Raw genomic sequence first — 14,855 nt, forward strand, 5'->3', positions numbered from 1 at the left:
GCAAAAAATCATACAAGATGAGATTATGCTGGAGTTGAAGTTAAAAGTCCATCAGCCGAGGACAAGCAGACATGTACTTGACTACAGAGGAGCAGCTGGTCATTTGCTGTATTACTCAGTTTGGTTTGCTCTGTTTTGTTGTTCATTGAAATTGGCCCATTTCCTGATTTCCTGTTGGAAAGCGCATATTCCCACTCATGAAGTCATGCTTTCCTGTAATTTCGCATTTGAGCCTTGTGGCATGTGTGTGTGTGTGAAAGGGGGTTGGTTGATTACTGGCACTTCCTTCCTTTACCTCCATCTGGACAAGCGCAGCAGTAGGATAAAGGAAACCCGGACAAATTATTGATAAATGGGAAGAGAAAGTGAGAGAAAGAACCAGCCGATTGGCTCTCAAGGACTAACTACAGTTGTACAAAGCTGCGGAGTTTTCCAAACAAGTCTTTCTGGCTCCAAGTCAAGCCACGACATGTCGACTTAAACCGAACTGAGGACATACAACCAAACTGTGATGAACCTTAACCAAAACAGTCAGTGTCAGACATGCATGACTCTCTCCTCAGTGTCATCAGCTGTCTCTGCATTCTGCTTACTGGTAAGTAACACAATATAAATCGAAATTCATATTGAAATTCTTATTATGAACTAGGCTATGGCTACACAGTCTTGTCCCCTTCTATTCAGTTTTGTTGAGTATCTGTAGTTAAGGTAACTCACAGTCTCACTCCAGTTTATATATATTTTTTTGTAAATACAAGCTCTGGTAATCACAGTCACGCTCACTCTTTTTTTTATAGCGAATAATTTGCTTTTCTGAAAACAAAAAACAACAAAAATTGAATTGCATTCTATTGAACAAATAGTCAGATCAACCAAATCGTGTTTCGTTATAGGTGTGTATGTGTGTGTGTGTGTGTGTGTGTGTGTGGTGTGTGTGTGTGTGTGTGTGTGTGTGTGTGTGTTTGTGTGTGTGTGTGTGTGTGTGGTTTCTTTAGTAGTTTATCCACATTATGCTACTGGATTACTTCAGAGTTGTTTGCACAGTGGTTCATGTGTCTCATAGAAACCAAGAGTTGCCAACAAAATGATTTTTAATGTGCTTTGTAGTGAGTTCCAGGAGGATGGTGGAAGTAAGCTAAAAACAAATCTAACAAGCTCAGTATTCGACTTGAGGGCGTATCCGTCACCCAAACGGTTTATTAACATATATAAGATCTGAATTTACAGTCAAGCATGCCAATGTAATGTATGTACATGTGTTGAATTTCCATATATGAAATATATGTACATATGAAGTAAAATAATATATGTATTTAAAGTATAGTCCATATATGTGAATTTACATATGAACTGTTAGAATTTCGAACAAAATACTATATTGACATATATGTCTAGCTAATAGAAACAAGTATTTTAATATGTCTGTTTATATTATAGACATGTGTTACATAAATATAAATCCATCCCAAACACTCAGTATGTGTTCATATAATGTAGATATAGAAGATAGAAATGTATGTTTAAATGTCATAAGAAATTATTAAGAAAATCATATACAAACATATAGAATTTGAATAAGCATGTTTAATGAAATCAAAAAAGTCATAGTATAGTAAGACATAAAAAGTCATTAGACAGTTAGGTTAGTTGGTTAAATGACATGAAATAATGGCATAATTATCTAAATGAATCTAATTTCAGACCCTCACTCTGGCTTTTTATAGTAATTTGAAGAGTCAGCCTTGTACAAAAATTACACAACTTACGTCTATTCCTAAATTGAAGGAAGACTTCCCTTTTTCAGGTCTCCATGCTGAAGAATGCAGCCATGGTGTTCTGGCAAAACGGGACATATTTTATGTAGCAGAAGGGGGCAGTCAGTCTCTGTCCTGTGTGGTCCAGCACTGTGGACAGAACTGGACAGGGAACTGGATGTGGAAAAATTCAACACACAAAACGTTCAACATCATTAAAGACTCTGACAGGCACTATTTGACTAATGAGGAGCTCTCAGCAAATGAAACTCGCCTAGTTTTGAATCTGCTGAGAGTCAGCCATTTGGATGAAGGTTCCTATAGATGCACGGTTGTGTGGGGTCAAGGCAACACTGATATGGGACATCTGACGTACTTAAACATCACTGCAGGTATGTAGAATCATGTGTTCACCGAATGTGTATCTGTGTGCATGAGAATGTGAGTCCAAACATGTGTACATCTGTATTTTGTCTTGTGAGTCTACTAACATTTGAGTATGATCTTCCTCCTCTTGAACCACGCAGCTGTCCCCTCTCAGAGGAATTCGTGGCACAGGGTGTTGGTCTGTGCCGGTGCTTTACTTTGTCTTCCCCTCATCATGGGATTAGCTCGATGCCTGAGCTCAGAGGACAAGTCTCTGCCATTTTCCAGGTCACAGTTCACACATGCAGCTGTATACAGACAACAACCAGATCCGGCTCCACAGCCTCCACCCCGATGCAGATTACCACAGAAACGTAGCACTTCCTCTCAAAAAGGTTTCTCTTATTCTTACTTTAATTACATGCAACACTGATTAAAAGTCACTAAAACTGCTCTCTTCACTGTATTGTCTATTTTTTTTCACATTTTACAGCTTCCCCCATGTCCCCGCAGAAGACTGAGGTGAGTAAATGTCCTGTTTCAAGAAAATATGCCCTTTTCAGGGCCCTCATTATTGGTTGTTCCCCTGACAAAGTTTGAATATGTCTTTCAGTTGGTACATATGACCCTTTTTTCATTTATCGCTTTACAGGTGGTGTATGCAGACATATCCAAGGATGCACTGAGGCAACCTGTAGCCACCAGAGAACCTGCCCAGTCCACTGTGTACTCATTTGTCAAATTTTCCTGATTGCAGTAGAAGCATAGTGGAGGTAGAAAGTTGTCTGCTGGGAGTCCATTAAATTAAATTGTGGGATACTGCTTGAAAATGATGATGTGGACTTACTGAGCCTCACCTGCATAATGTGAAAAATCTGTCTGATTTCATCAGATGACGACATAAGACACAAAATGATGCAGGAGTATATATTTTGTGGTTTTCTATTGATGTCTATAGACTCTCCTGATTACACTATGGAAGTAGTGGGTGTATGAGGAAGAGAGAAGACCCAAAATGCAGCATAACCACTGAATCACTCAAGGTATTACAGAGAAAAGACTTTTTGTTGTGCTAAAGTTTCATTTATGTTAATGATTTTATTGTTTTGAAATGTGACCATGGACAACATAATATGCAAATCAAATTTTTTAAATAAAATATTAGTAAGTAATAAGTACGAAATACCCCTGTATTGAGCTGTAAGCTTGTAAGTGTTGTGTGACATTGTAAAAGAAGAGAAGATACATAAATGACACAAAATACAACATTTTATTTTAGAATAAATTCTCAATGGCACGTTACATAACCAAATATACATATACGTGTTTAGACATCTTTTAAATTAATATATTTCCTTTAATCATTTTACCTTATTAATTAGCTTACTCTGCACGTACATTTTTACATGACATCAATGCAAAAGAAGTTTTTTTAATAAATTAAGCATATTAACAGAGAAAAGGCTGCAGGGCATTTAGGCGAGACCTGCTACAAACTAAATGACATCTGAACTTCTCACTTCCGTCTGGAGGATTTCTGTTCCTGCTTCCTTTACTCGAGGTAATCACTGGTCTCTGCTAACTGAAAACAGTGTTTAGTAGGTATCACGTCTGATTCTAGTTTGCTTTCTAGCTATATCAGAAAGGTACTACTCAAGGAACTTCCTGGAGAACAGTTTCCTGGTAATTTAAAGATCACCTAAATTACAAAGGTTTTTGTAAGTTGGGTGGCCTGAGCCTTTAAACCTTGTGTGTTTCTGATGTGACAGAACTTCATGAACCATAAAGCCATCATCTCAGCAACAGGAATGGTTCTCTACACAGTAAGAGGACATAAACATTCTTCCAAGGACCTACCAGTTTGGTCACATAGTAAACACATCTGTGCGTCTTTAAGCCTTTTCTTGATTAACACACTCCCACTTTGCCCTGCTAACTCCAGTTTGTGCAGCTCCAGGCTAATGTTATGGTTTAGTTGAGGACTAGAGTCGACCTATTGTCCTGTTGTGCTTGTAAGCAACTGGTTTTACAATTTACTTCTAAGAGACTTTGTAATAACAACTAACAGAGCATGAAATCAAAAGTACAAAAAAAAGCTCCAAGTTCACATTCAAAGTGTTTTTGCCAAAGGTGGTTCAAAGGTTCATTTTAACCCGAAGCATCTTTTTCAAGTCATCTCCATCAGCTCACATGCTGGGAAACTTAAAAACCTTGGAGACGTTCCTGTTCATAAGTTCCACCAAACATAAACACAGATACACCGAGTTAGCAAGCTTCAATGGGAGGTATCAGAGGGTGAAATGTTTTCAGTAAGTGCAATGTCTATTTTCAGCAAATGTGGGTGTTGGTCGGCTACCCACAACTGTGCTGTAACCAGATCCAGAAGATTCTCATCCTCTCACACAGTGAGGGACAGAGACAGACAGAGAGACAGAGACAGAGAGAGAGAGAGATAGAGAAAGAAAGAGAGCATCAGTGGTGAAAAGGGCTTTTAGATAGATTGTAAGGCGCAGCTTTGGCTAAAATAAGCTTATGGCAAAATGTGTTGGCAGTGTCTCCTACTGTGCCCCATGTGAGCTAATTTCCACTAACCAAGCACTTGAGTTCAGGGATTTGAAGTAACCCTTCCAGATAGAGAAATGCTGTCATAGGTATCGACTGAATGTCAGCAATGTTGTGTTTACAGTGCAGTAGACACAATGCAGCAGCTAGCAAGGTTACAAAAGCTTTTCTTTCTTTTTTTTTCTTTTTTTTAAATCACATATTCCCTAAAAAAGCATTTTTATATGCAAAGAACAAGGTCAGATCCTACAGTGGAAAATTGAGACTCCCAGTGTTACCACCTCCAAGGTTTTGCTACTGTAAGTCTATTGTACATGTAGTTCCTGTGCATGTGTATGTTTGTGTGTCTGCGTACTTTTTTTAGGCAGAAGGACGAACTGTTGCCAGACGTACCATTGAAGGGCAAACGCGAAAGAAACATCTTGTTGTGTGACAATTCTTAAAGACATCCATTCCACGGATCACTCAGCAGTTCACTAGATAAAGAGTAACAGTTCGGCCATAGTCTCATGTTACCACTTGTTCGGACCACTGATTCTCTCTATCACACACGGTGCTTGAGAAGAAGCTGCAGTCTAGCTCGCCCCACGCTCACAGTATGACAGCCATGCCAGGACTTTCATATTATGTGAACAATGTTAACAACTGAGATGCAGCAACTTGTAACATTGATTAATTTCTGTAGCTCAAGGTTGATTTAAAAGAAATCTTACACGTTTCTCCTCCCTATACACTCACAGTATTTTCAGTTAGTCTATAGTGCTTTGGGACTCTGTTGCAGATGGTAACATTTGTCAGATTATCCTTGGCTTAAGGGAAGTGGTTCTACAGGGATTATGTGGTTGTTGCGGTGATATGTGGTGTTTTTATTTTCTTTTTGCAGCTCCATCAGCTCGTGCTGTCCCTCTGTTGTGCAAGTCTGTTTTTTCCCAGTCCACAAAGCTACTCAGACTGAAAGAGAGAAGAGTGAAAAGAGAGGCCCGTTAGAGGAATATTCACTGTGTTCACTGTCTATTACTCAACAGCAGCTCCAGATGTCCATAAGATGGACAGTGAGTGTATCAAAAACACACAGAGATACTTTTTCTAATTGCTCCCAGCATGCTCCACTAATTCTGTTAATTCAGACATCAACTTTCTGGAGTTTCTGGCTTAAAATGTTGATTCTATTCCACCAGCACTTGTTGACAGGGAACACACTTAAGAATACTATTTATTAAAATATTCTAACCAGACAGACTTCAAATTTAAGACTTACAGTTGTGGATGAGTGGCTCATTTTGTCAAAGCGGAACTTCAAGTTTGACCTGGGTGACGTCTTATTTTTCCCATCTACAAAAACCAGAAAAGGGAAGGAAATGCTAACAAAAAAAAGGAAATGCTCATCACAGATAAAAAAAAAAAAAAACTGGAAAAATTTAGTATGATCTGTGTGTATGTGCGTAAAATTGTAGATTTACCTGTTGGACTGCGGCACATGATGACAGGGGTACCTGATCCCTGGCTGTCGACACTGAGGGAAGGGCTGAAGGCAGACGAGGAAGCTATAGAGGGGTGGCTAACCTGAGGGAAAGACAGAGAGTAGAGCTGAGACTTAACAGGGCGGAAGAGGTGGAGGAGGAAAAGAAATGAAGAGGCTCAGTGAGTATTTTTGCTGAAGTCGACATTAACCTTCCTGTCAGCAAAGTCAGAGTCACTGAAGGTGCAGCTGCAAGTGGAAATGGTGCTTTGCAGGAAAAAGCCATCATAATGTAAATTACTTTTTTTCCAACTTTTTTAAATAATATAGTTTAAACATTCTCGGCTGGTGTTCATTTTTATGACACAAATTCACAGTAAGTGTTTTTTTTTTTTTAAAGCAATAGTTAGAAAAGTTTGAAAATACCACTATTCAATTTTAGGAATACGACTTCACAAATGTGGACGAGCCAGGCTAGCCATTTCATCCTGTTTCCAGTCTTTATTCTAAGCTAAGCTACTGGTGCTGGTTGTAGCTTCATATTTAGTGTACAGATATGAGAGCCACATCAATCTTCTCATATAATTCATGGCAAGAAAGCAATAACCACATTTCACAAACTGCTGAAATATTAATTAAAACAAATCAAAATATAATGAGTGCTTTTTAAGAATGAAAGAATTTGTAAAAGATAACAGATTTTTAATTTTGTATTTATCAAATTTTCCCTTCTGCCGATTACTGGTGTACTTTACTGCTGCCATCATGCATCAGAATCCCTACTTGAACTATTTTCTCTGGCATTCAATAATAAGCATGACAAGTTTCACAACACACTGTGCATCTTTGCACATCGATCCAAAGTGAAATGCTGAGAGTGGGAACGATTTCTCACATGAGATAAAACACTGACAAACTGTGTCATCTGATGCACTGCAAGCGAGAGGAGCTGTAATAATTATAATCAATGTGCTGACATTCAACATTCTCTATTAGACAGCTCTTGGTAATTACAGACAATTTCATCTGTGAGAGCTTTGACAACACCAACAACCTCACACTCTCCACCTCGAGCCAAACACTCCTTTCCTTTCTCTTGTAAAGACAAGCTCACTACAATGTAAACAACTGAAAAAGTGGGACAGAACTGAACACACTTGCTTCTGCTTAACTTTGGTCAAACAAGCTGAGTGTTATACTCACTGTCTCCAGGTCTTCCAGAGCTTCTGTTTCTCCCGTGGTGCTGCTGAAGCTGCTGGTGCTGGATGAAGAGCGAGATATATTGGGCCTGCCGCTGCTGCACTCCTTCAGCTTGATAAATGGCCTGTGGAGGAAAACAGAGGGGAAGTGAAACAGAAAATCAGATCCTCTACAGGAAACTTTGAGAAGAGAACTAGGAATGAGGAGTGATCTCCAGTGATGAGATATCCTGGACATACAGTATATTTAAAATTACTGTCTGTACTGAATCCATTTCAAAACACATTTTCAAGTTTGGCTTTAGACTTCTCCCTCTAGAGACTTTAGAGAAGTACTGCGATGATCTCCATGAAAAAAATAGCTTTGGTCTCACCTCTCTTTGTTGGGGCAGATCTCAGGTGAGCTGGGATTGGATGATGTCTCTGACCTAACTTCTTGGGACAGCGGGCAGATCTCCGCAGGCTTTTGGTCACTGCAGATAAAGGAAACACATCAGTGACAAGACAAGACAAGGACAAGACCTTCTGGGCTCCAGCTACCTGCACAAAAACACAAACTCAACTTTGTTGTCTCTCCTGTAACACATTCATGATTCTGGCCAGCAACTGCAAAGACCAACCTGCGTGAGTGTCTGTCCGAGGGGGATTCTGTGCTGGAGTGGAGACGAGGGAAGAGGCCTGAACGCCGTTTTACTGGGCTCTTCAGAGGAGACTTGGCTGACAAACCAGGAGGCTGAAAATCACAAATTAAAGAGATTAAAAGCGACAAACAATCAATAATCAGTTATTCAATCAACATGACATGCCCATCTGTACATTGAAAGAGTTACTGTTGGTTGTGATGATTCCACCTGTGTGAAGGACTGTGAAGAAATCCCTTCCTAACACAACTTCAATGTAAAAGATGGGACACAAAATCTGAGTTGTGTGCAAAAATGCAATCAACATTCAGCCGAAGCTATAATGAGGCTTCAAACATCATTTGATGTTCGTGGGTTTTTTTTCTCTTTTTGTTCAAATTACCTTCTTTGTGTTACTACCACAATGTGTTCAGACACATATTCACATAAGACACAGCTGAAAAAATGTGAACTGAACACTTTCTAGATTAAAATACAGAATTTTTGATTGGTTGATTTTACAGATATCGTTATTCAATGTGATACATCATGTTATTAAAGAAAAGGTTTCTCCGACTATTTTACTGACAGTGAAGGTGCTCTTTGTGCATTCACTGGTGCTCTGCGGCAGCCCCCCTCCGCTCAGGCTGGCCGGGACCCCACCCCCTACCCCGGGGCTCCTGTGACGGTGAGTGCCCACCATGGTCTCCATGGAGTGGCTCCTGACACGCATGGCTCTCTGGAGGCGAGAGAGGAAACAGAGAGAGAGAGAGAGAGAGAGAGAGGATGAGAAGATGTAAGAGGCGCACAGAGGGAAGTTTAAGGGAAAAGTTGGTGACAGGGAAAGTACAGGAAGGGCAGAGAAGGGGATTCGTGTAGAAAGTAAAATGAAGGAACTTTCTTATATGAATTAGAAATGGGATCATAGGTGCTATTGCACAATACCCCCACCAGAGGGCGGTGTTCTCCAATAAACAAGCGAAGTGGGTTGGAGTGTTTTGTACTAATCAGTGAAGTATTTTAATGACTTTATATTCATTTAGTTAATTGATGACAATAATCATAACATTTGTCTTGAGCTTGTAATAGATTCCAGGCTGTAAAATTAATATGAAGAACAGTTATACAACATATTAATATGTTTCTTTCGTTTTTAATTAAGCTACTGCAAATACAGCGTCGAGTATAAACACAAACAACATCATGCAAAGTAACTGTTTATTGGTCATATGGTGATCCTCCGTTGAATTTACAGTAATGCAGACAGGTAATACACAGTGACTGCCATAAGAGCAATGAGAACAGCGCCCCCTGGGACTGACTGCAGAAAGTGCAAAGTAGCTGTCCACAAAGCCTGCGGAGAGTGAGAGAGCCAAATTGGCACATCAGTCACACGTTCATGCCTCATACACATGGAACTAAATACACACTGCAATGGTCCTATTAACATCAATTTGCATTTAGTTGTAGACAAAAGAGTGTGAAGGGACATTGAGTGATGAGAACTAAAGAGTTAGTTGGCAAGAGTGTTTGTCTGCACTCTCACACATAGCCTACACACACACACACACACACACACACACACACACACACACACACACACACAGAAAGACACGCACAGGTGCACATGCCTCAACGCCCACACACACTTGTGTTGGAGTATAAGATCAAAATCTTCAGCAGCAGCAGCAACAATGACACCAGTGGTTTAGCACCTTAAATCATCTTCCAGATCTGTGACATTTAGGTGACCTGCAGTGAGAAAGCCTGACACTCTTGTGCGGTAATGATGGTGAGTGTCACAGAGCAGAGAGGAAATTACACTTTGTCCCTTCTATGTTTGCTCAGGTTCATGTTCACCTTGAAGGACTCTAGCAGACCCCCATGTCCTCCATTCTCCAGCTTGTCCTCCTCTCCCGCCTGGCCCAGACCCAGCGTGGCCTGGCTCTGTCTGTGCAGCTCATCATGGAGGTTGTCCAGCAGCGCAGCTCGCGTTCGCCCCTGCAATCGGTTCACACACACATGAAAAACTCACGTAGGACATCATCGGTTATGGTGATGATTATGGATGAAATTGAAGCAGTGAATGAAGGCATGCTGAGGTGTTTGAGTGTGGCTGAGTGACTGTGTGTCACCTCTAGTTTGGCGAATTTGTCGGATTTGTAGCAGGCATTTTCAGCATTGATCAGCTTTGTCAGCAGGAAGTCTCGAAACTCAGGACCCTGGTGAGAGAGAATAAAAGAGAGAGAGAGAAGGGTTCGAGTTAGATGATGAGGCAGATGGGTGGGGGGCAGCGATGAGGAAAGGAAAAGGTGACCTTTATCAGCACCATACAGATTACAGTTTTGCAACCCACTGTGTCTGATCATGAGTATCAGACTGATTTAAATTCCCATCTGCCTCAAATCCTCTCTTTTTGTCCTCACATACTGCAAATCATATCTCAGTAAGTAACTGAATCTTCTACTGAGTCTCGGAGCCAGATTGTTCTCCAAAGCAATTTCCTCTTTGTAACAAAGAGCTGAAATCATTGAACTCTGGGTGATGTCAAAATGCAAGAAGAAAATGGGGACGAAGTTTCTTTTTAACATGCACCAAAATTGTTTATTTGCTTTAGCTGAGTGTGTTTTAAATACCTAGACGCAGTGATGGATGAGGTAATCAGAGCAGATGTAAAAATGTATGTTTTGGAGGTTTGAGTAGCAGCACAATGTAGACTGTCCAAAGTAAAAGTAATTGTTCTGTAAAAAAAATAGCCCAGATTATTATATATGATTTACAACTGATGCATGAATAAATAAGCAGATTTTACTGTTGGTCCTGCTCCTGTTGGAACTAGTTTTAACTGCTTCATATACAGTTAGATAGTTCAGTACAGTGTTCCCAATCTAGGGGTTGACTAATCAGCTCGTGGCGATTAGTGGTGAAATAAAAAACAATCTATATGAATTTGTATTTATATTTGTATTTTTCTCCAATCTTTGCTTTTTTTGTGAAAAATTGGATAATTATTTCCTCTTTGGACATCAGAAGGTTATTTAAATGAACCACGAGAGAGAGTGGACGCTGCTCTTTTTGTACAGTGTCACAAGCTGAAAAGACTGAGATCTTATCTTCAGCACTGTATTGTATCTTATAAGCTCATCAAATGCTTTTATGTGAAGTCTTAGTAACTTGTAAAGACAGCTGTTAAACTCAAGTAGTGGAGTAAAGAGTAGCCTACACTATACATACTGAAGTATAAAGTAGGATAAAATGGAAAAACTCAAGTAAAGTACAATTATCTCAAAATATTCTTAGGTAAAGTACTTGAGTTATAAGTATAAATACTGTTTGGGCACATCTAAAGAAATACTGAATGCTTTTCATTGTGAAATTAACGTTTTTTGGGCATTTAAAAGCAACATGAACAGGTGTGTCTTGGTATGTTATTCTGGTATGTTAATCTGTGACATAATTACAATCATATGTCATTTCTGGGCCAAACATTTCACATGTTGCAGAACTGAATAATAATCCTAGGCATCATCTTTCCTGCTGTGTGTGACTGGCTGCCGTTGGATTGATTCAAAGATTGTCTGTTGTCAAAGTGAAAGTGAAGTGGTTGATTCACTCAACACTTTTTATAACATCATCTTTAATCTTGGTTTGGGAAGGACAACAAGTCAAAAGCCTTAGTCCAAATGAAGTCACAAGTCACTGGTGTTGAAGTAAAAAAGTCAAGCTGCAAGTCATTTTTGAATCGGTCGAGTCAAAAGTCATCAGATTCATGACTCGAGTCGGACTCGAGGTGCTGCTGCATACCAAGACTCAACTCTGTCCCTCACCTTCTTGAAGACCGCTGGGTTCGGGAGAGGGGGTCCAAAAGAAGGCACATCCTCCCTCGCTGTAACAGACACCTGTTCACATCAAATAAATAATAGTGACACATTATCAGCATTTATTCCAGGAGGGCTCATGGTTCAAGCTGGAAGGACAAAACAAAGTCAGAGGGAAACTTGAGAACTTGAGAACACATTGTCATCATTGGTGATGAGTGATTCATCATAAAATTTGTTGTGTCTTTGTTTATCCAGTAATTCATATGTGGACTTCGTTTTCTGCCCATTGCCGAGCTGACAGGCAGCACTGGCAGTTTCAAACACTCTTTGGAATTTGTTTGATTTTCTCACTCACAGTTATTATTCCTCGCACCGGTCCGGTTTGTACCTTGTATGTTGTGTGCTCTGTACACGGGTTCTCCACCTGCACCAGCACATAAGCATGCAGGAAGTTGGATGCGATCATGTCTGGAACAAACGGTGTGGACTCTTCCTGAAAGACTGCGGCCACGATGTCATTTCCTATGTGCCTTTTCCTCTGGAGCTGGGGTGGGGCAGAGAAGAAAAGATTTATTAGTTGGTCAACAATTTCATTTTGTGTTTGTGTAGCTCAGAGAACAGTTCTATAAAAGGAGCACATTGACTCTTCTATGACACATAAATCACTGAATGCAAGAGGGATATATTTGCTTCTAACTGGGATTTGAGCGGTCTTGAATTAAGTACCTTGTAAACAATTGATTTAATATTTACCCACAGCTTACATAATAGCAATTTAACATAACATATTGTCAATAGCCACACCTTACAAGTTTAATATTGACATATTCGAGCCAAAGCATCTGTACTTGGCAGCTAATCCGGTATTAAAGTCTGGTACCTGCTGTACGTCTCCCTCAGTGAAGGGAAGCTTGGTCGACACATGGAACATAATCTCTCTCTGTCTGAAGACAGTGTAGACAGATTCAGACCCTGTCTGTCCGTGGGACACATCCAGCCCACCGCGGAACCTGTCACAATATCAAAACACGTGTCATGTTCTCTGTGTGGTCTTCAGCCTTCAGTAAAAAGGATGAATATGATTTCATTTCATGTATTTTCAATGTCACTTTCATTACATTTTGTGTTTAACTAGCTCCAGTGCCACCCTAAAGCGTGTCAGCTACGATTTAAAGCCTCCCTAACAGTAAAAGTAACACAATAGAAAAAGCCTGCAAGACAATAAATACAGTATACAGAGCTCTGATTAACTGACCATTAGGCACTTTCTTTTCTAAGATCGGTTTCTCTAAGCAGTTCATTTTGATTACATGCTGGGGCTGAAACAGCAGGACAAATTGCTTTAAAGCTATACTAATTAAACCCTGCTATTCTACTCTGTGGCAACACACTCTAGCGGCATCCTTCCTCTTCATCCTTGTGAACCCTTTTTCTCCGGGTTTCCGTTTTTATCATATCACTGAATCCTGCCTTCATTCTTACTCCTACTCTTACCCTTTAAAGTCCTGAAGTTCAATGTTGTCGCCCAGGATACTGAGAAACTCCTTGAACGCTGGCGTCTCCTCATTGTTCCCAAACAACTCCTCCTCTGATGTCTGAGACGAAGTGACGCAAAAATGGTCGAAGGTCAAAGATACAGGAGATAAAACAGTATATAAGATCAGATGGTGTATATGAGGTAAACTGGAGTACACCGACAAGATCATTCAAATTGTTCACCTGTCCAAACTTCTGGTAGATGACTCCAAATTTGAAGGTGTTGTTCACCTCATGTTCGTCATAAGCCACTATCAACTGGGACCCCTGCACAGAAACAAAAACAACAATCTCTTGCTTAAACCATACAGTTACTCATATCTTTCAACTCGTTACACACTTTCTGTTTGCTGTAGAAGTTAGGAAAACAAATTTTCCTCCTCTTCAAAATGTCTCTGGGGCACGTTTATCGGATCCTTGTTGTGTAAGGATGACATGTGACAAACTGTCACGGCCCCCAGTGAGGGCAGCGATCCTGTCGCTGCCTCTTGCAGACTGAGACACAGATGGGTTTTTTTTCCTTCCCCGAGGCACAGGCTGAAAGCATGCTCCATCACACTCCTCCACCACGCTCACACGAGGAAAAACAGATCCATCGTATCCATTTTAGAAAGTTGCTGTTATGGCCGTGCATCATCAATCATTTTTTGAATAATGCACTTACAGAACAGAGCAGATTTAAGAGAGGTAGGGGCTTATGAGGGGAAACATGTGGTAAGTTGTGCACTATTTATTCTGATTTAGACTTAATGAAGGTGTTGGTGGTGTGCGATGCTGGAAAAAGTTCAAATTTAATGGAACACTGCATCAGTTAATACGACAAGGCCTAAATGAACGTTGCTATAAAGTGGTGACAGATATTAGTGAACACAGCATTTGTACTTCCAAACCTACAGTGCCCTTTCGTCTCTTAACAGGAGCAGACAGGGAGAGGAAAAGGTGAGTCATTTCATCTTGATTGCATGAATTTATAAATGTGAGGGTTTAGGTATTAACTCACCCGAGGATACAGGACTGGATTGAACTTTAGGCCCGTGGCATCGTCACACAGAAGCTGGAAGGAAAAAGAGACTTACTATCTTTGGAGAGACTTGCTGATACAGTGTAAAGCCCAACCAGGGACAAGAGTTGAAAACTAGCAATAGCTTTAAACTCTGTGCAGCACGTCAGTTTCGTGCTCTGTATTGTAACTATGGCTGTCCCTTTTAATTAAGTAAATAAACTAAACTAAACAAGACTATACCTACACTGGAAACTATACCTACTGTAAGATTCAGAAATGGAGTAATGAGTAATGAAAGTAATTTCATGCCATTGAGTTAATGCACAAAACCTTATTACAAAGATGATTTACTGGTTAAAATATATTTCTTGTTGACTAAAAATCATAATAACACATTTCTATCCCTGACTGAACAATTCAATCACATGTCAAAACTCATGTAAAACTCATCAAGTGCAAAATGTCACTCATGGAATAAAAATGTAGGTACTTTTCTTCATTTAAAATGGGAATGTTTTTCTGTTTCTCTTTTGGA

The 14,855-nt window shown here is 40.0% G+C and overlaps 2 protein-coding genes across 8 annotated transcripts in view; one reads left to right on the forward strand and one right to left on the reverse strand.

Annotated features, from left to right (window-relative positions):
- The first annotated feature begins 238 nt into the window (after positions 1–238).
- Positions 239–2,953, forward strand: si:dkey-52l18.4 (uncharacterized protein LOC560708 homolog). Its single transcript, XM_056373596.1, has 5 exons — positions 239–595; positions 1,805–2,146; positions 2,282–2,515; positions 2,614–2,642; positions 2,773–2,953. The coding sequence occupies exons 1-5, from the start codon at positions 544–546 to the stop codon at positions 2,869–2,871; spliced, it is 756 nt and encodes a 251-aa protein (XP_056229571.1). The 5' UTR covers positions 239–543; the 3' UTR covers positions 2,872–2,953.
- A 418-nt stretch (positions 2,954–3,371) lies between these two features.
- The window catches only part of rap1gap2a (RAP1 GTPase activating protein 2a), an 87,252-nt gene continuing 75,768 nt past the window's right edge, over positions 3,372–14,855 (reverse strand). For all 7 annotated transcript variants that reach the window (XM_056373590.1, XM_056373589.1, XM_056373593.1 and 4 more), the window contains 15 exons: positions 14,318–14,371; positions 13,501–13,584; positions 13,276–13,376; positions 12,662–12,791; positions 12,170–12,325; positions 11,788–11,859; positions 10,096–10,182; positions 9,821–9,961; positions 8,550–8,699; positions 7,961–8,073; positions 7,715–7,813; positions 7,345–7,465; positions 6,143–6,245; positions 5,941–6,014; positions 3,372–5,633 (listed from right to left, as the gene is read on the reverse strand). In XM_056373590.1, coding sequence (XP_056229565.1) covers positions 5,625–5,633; positions 5,941–6,014; positions 6,143–6,245; positions 7,345–7,465; positions 7,715–7,813; positions 7,961–8,073; positions 8,550–8,699; positions 9,821–9,961; positions 10,096–10,182; positions 11,788–11,859; positions 12,170–12,325; positions 12,662–12,791; positions 13,276–13,376; positions 13,501–13,584; positions 14,318–14,371 — 1,494 coding nt within the window. In that variant the 3' untranslated portion in view covers positions 3,372–5,624. The remainder of the gene's footprint in view (positions 5,634–5,940; positions 6,015–6,142; positions 6,246–7,344; positions 7,466–7,714; positions 7,814–7,960; positions 8,074–8,549; positions 8,700–9,820; positions 9,962–10,095; positions 10,183–11,787; positions 11,860–12,169; positions 12,326–12,661; positions 12,792–13,275; positions 13,377–13,500; positions 13,585–14,317; positions 14,372–14,855) is intronic.

This window comes from Seriola aureovittata, chromosome 4 (assembly GCF_021018895.1).
Source record: "Seriola aureovittata isolate HTS-2021-v1 ecotype China chromosome 4, ASM2101889v1, whole genome shotgun sequence".
Lineage (NCBI taxonomy): Eukaryota > Metazoa > Chordata > Actinopteri > Carangiformes > Carangidae > Seriola > Seriola aureovittata.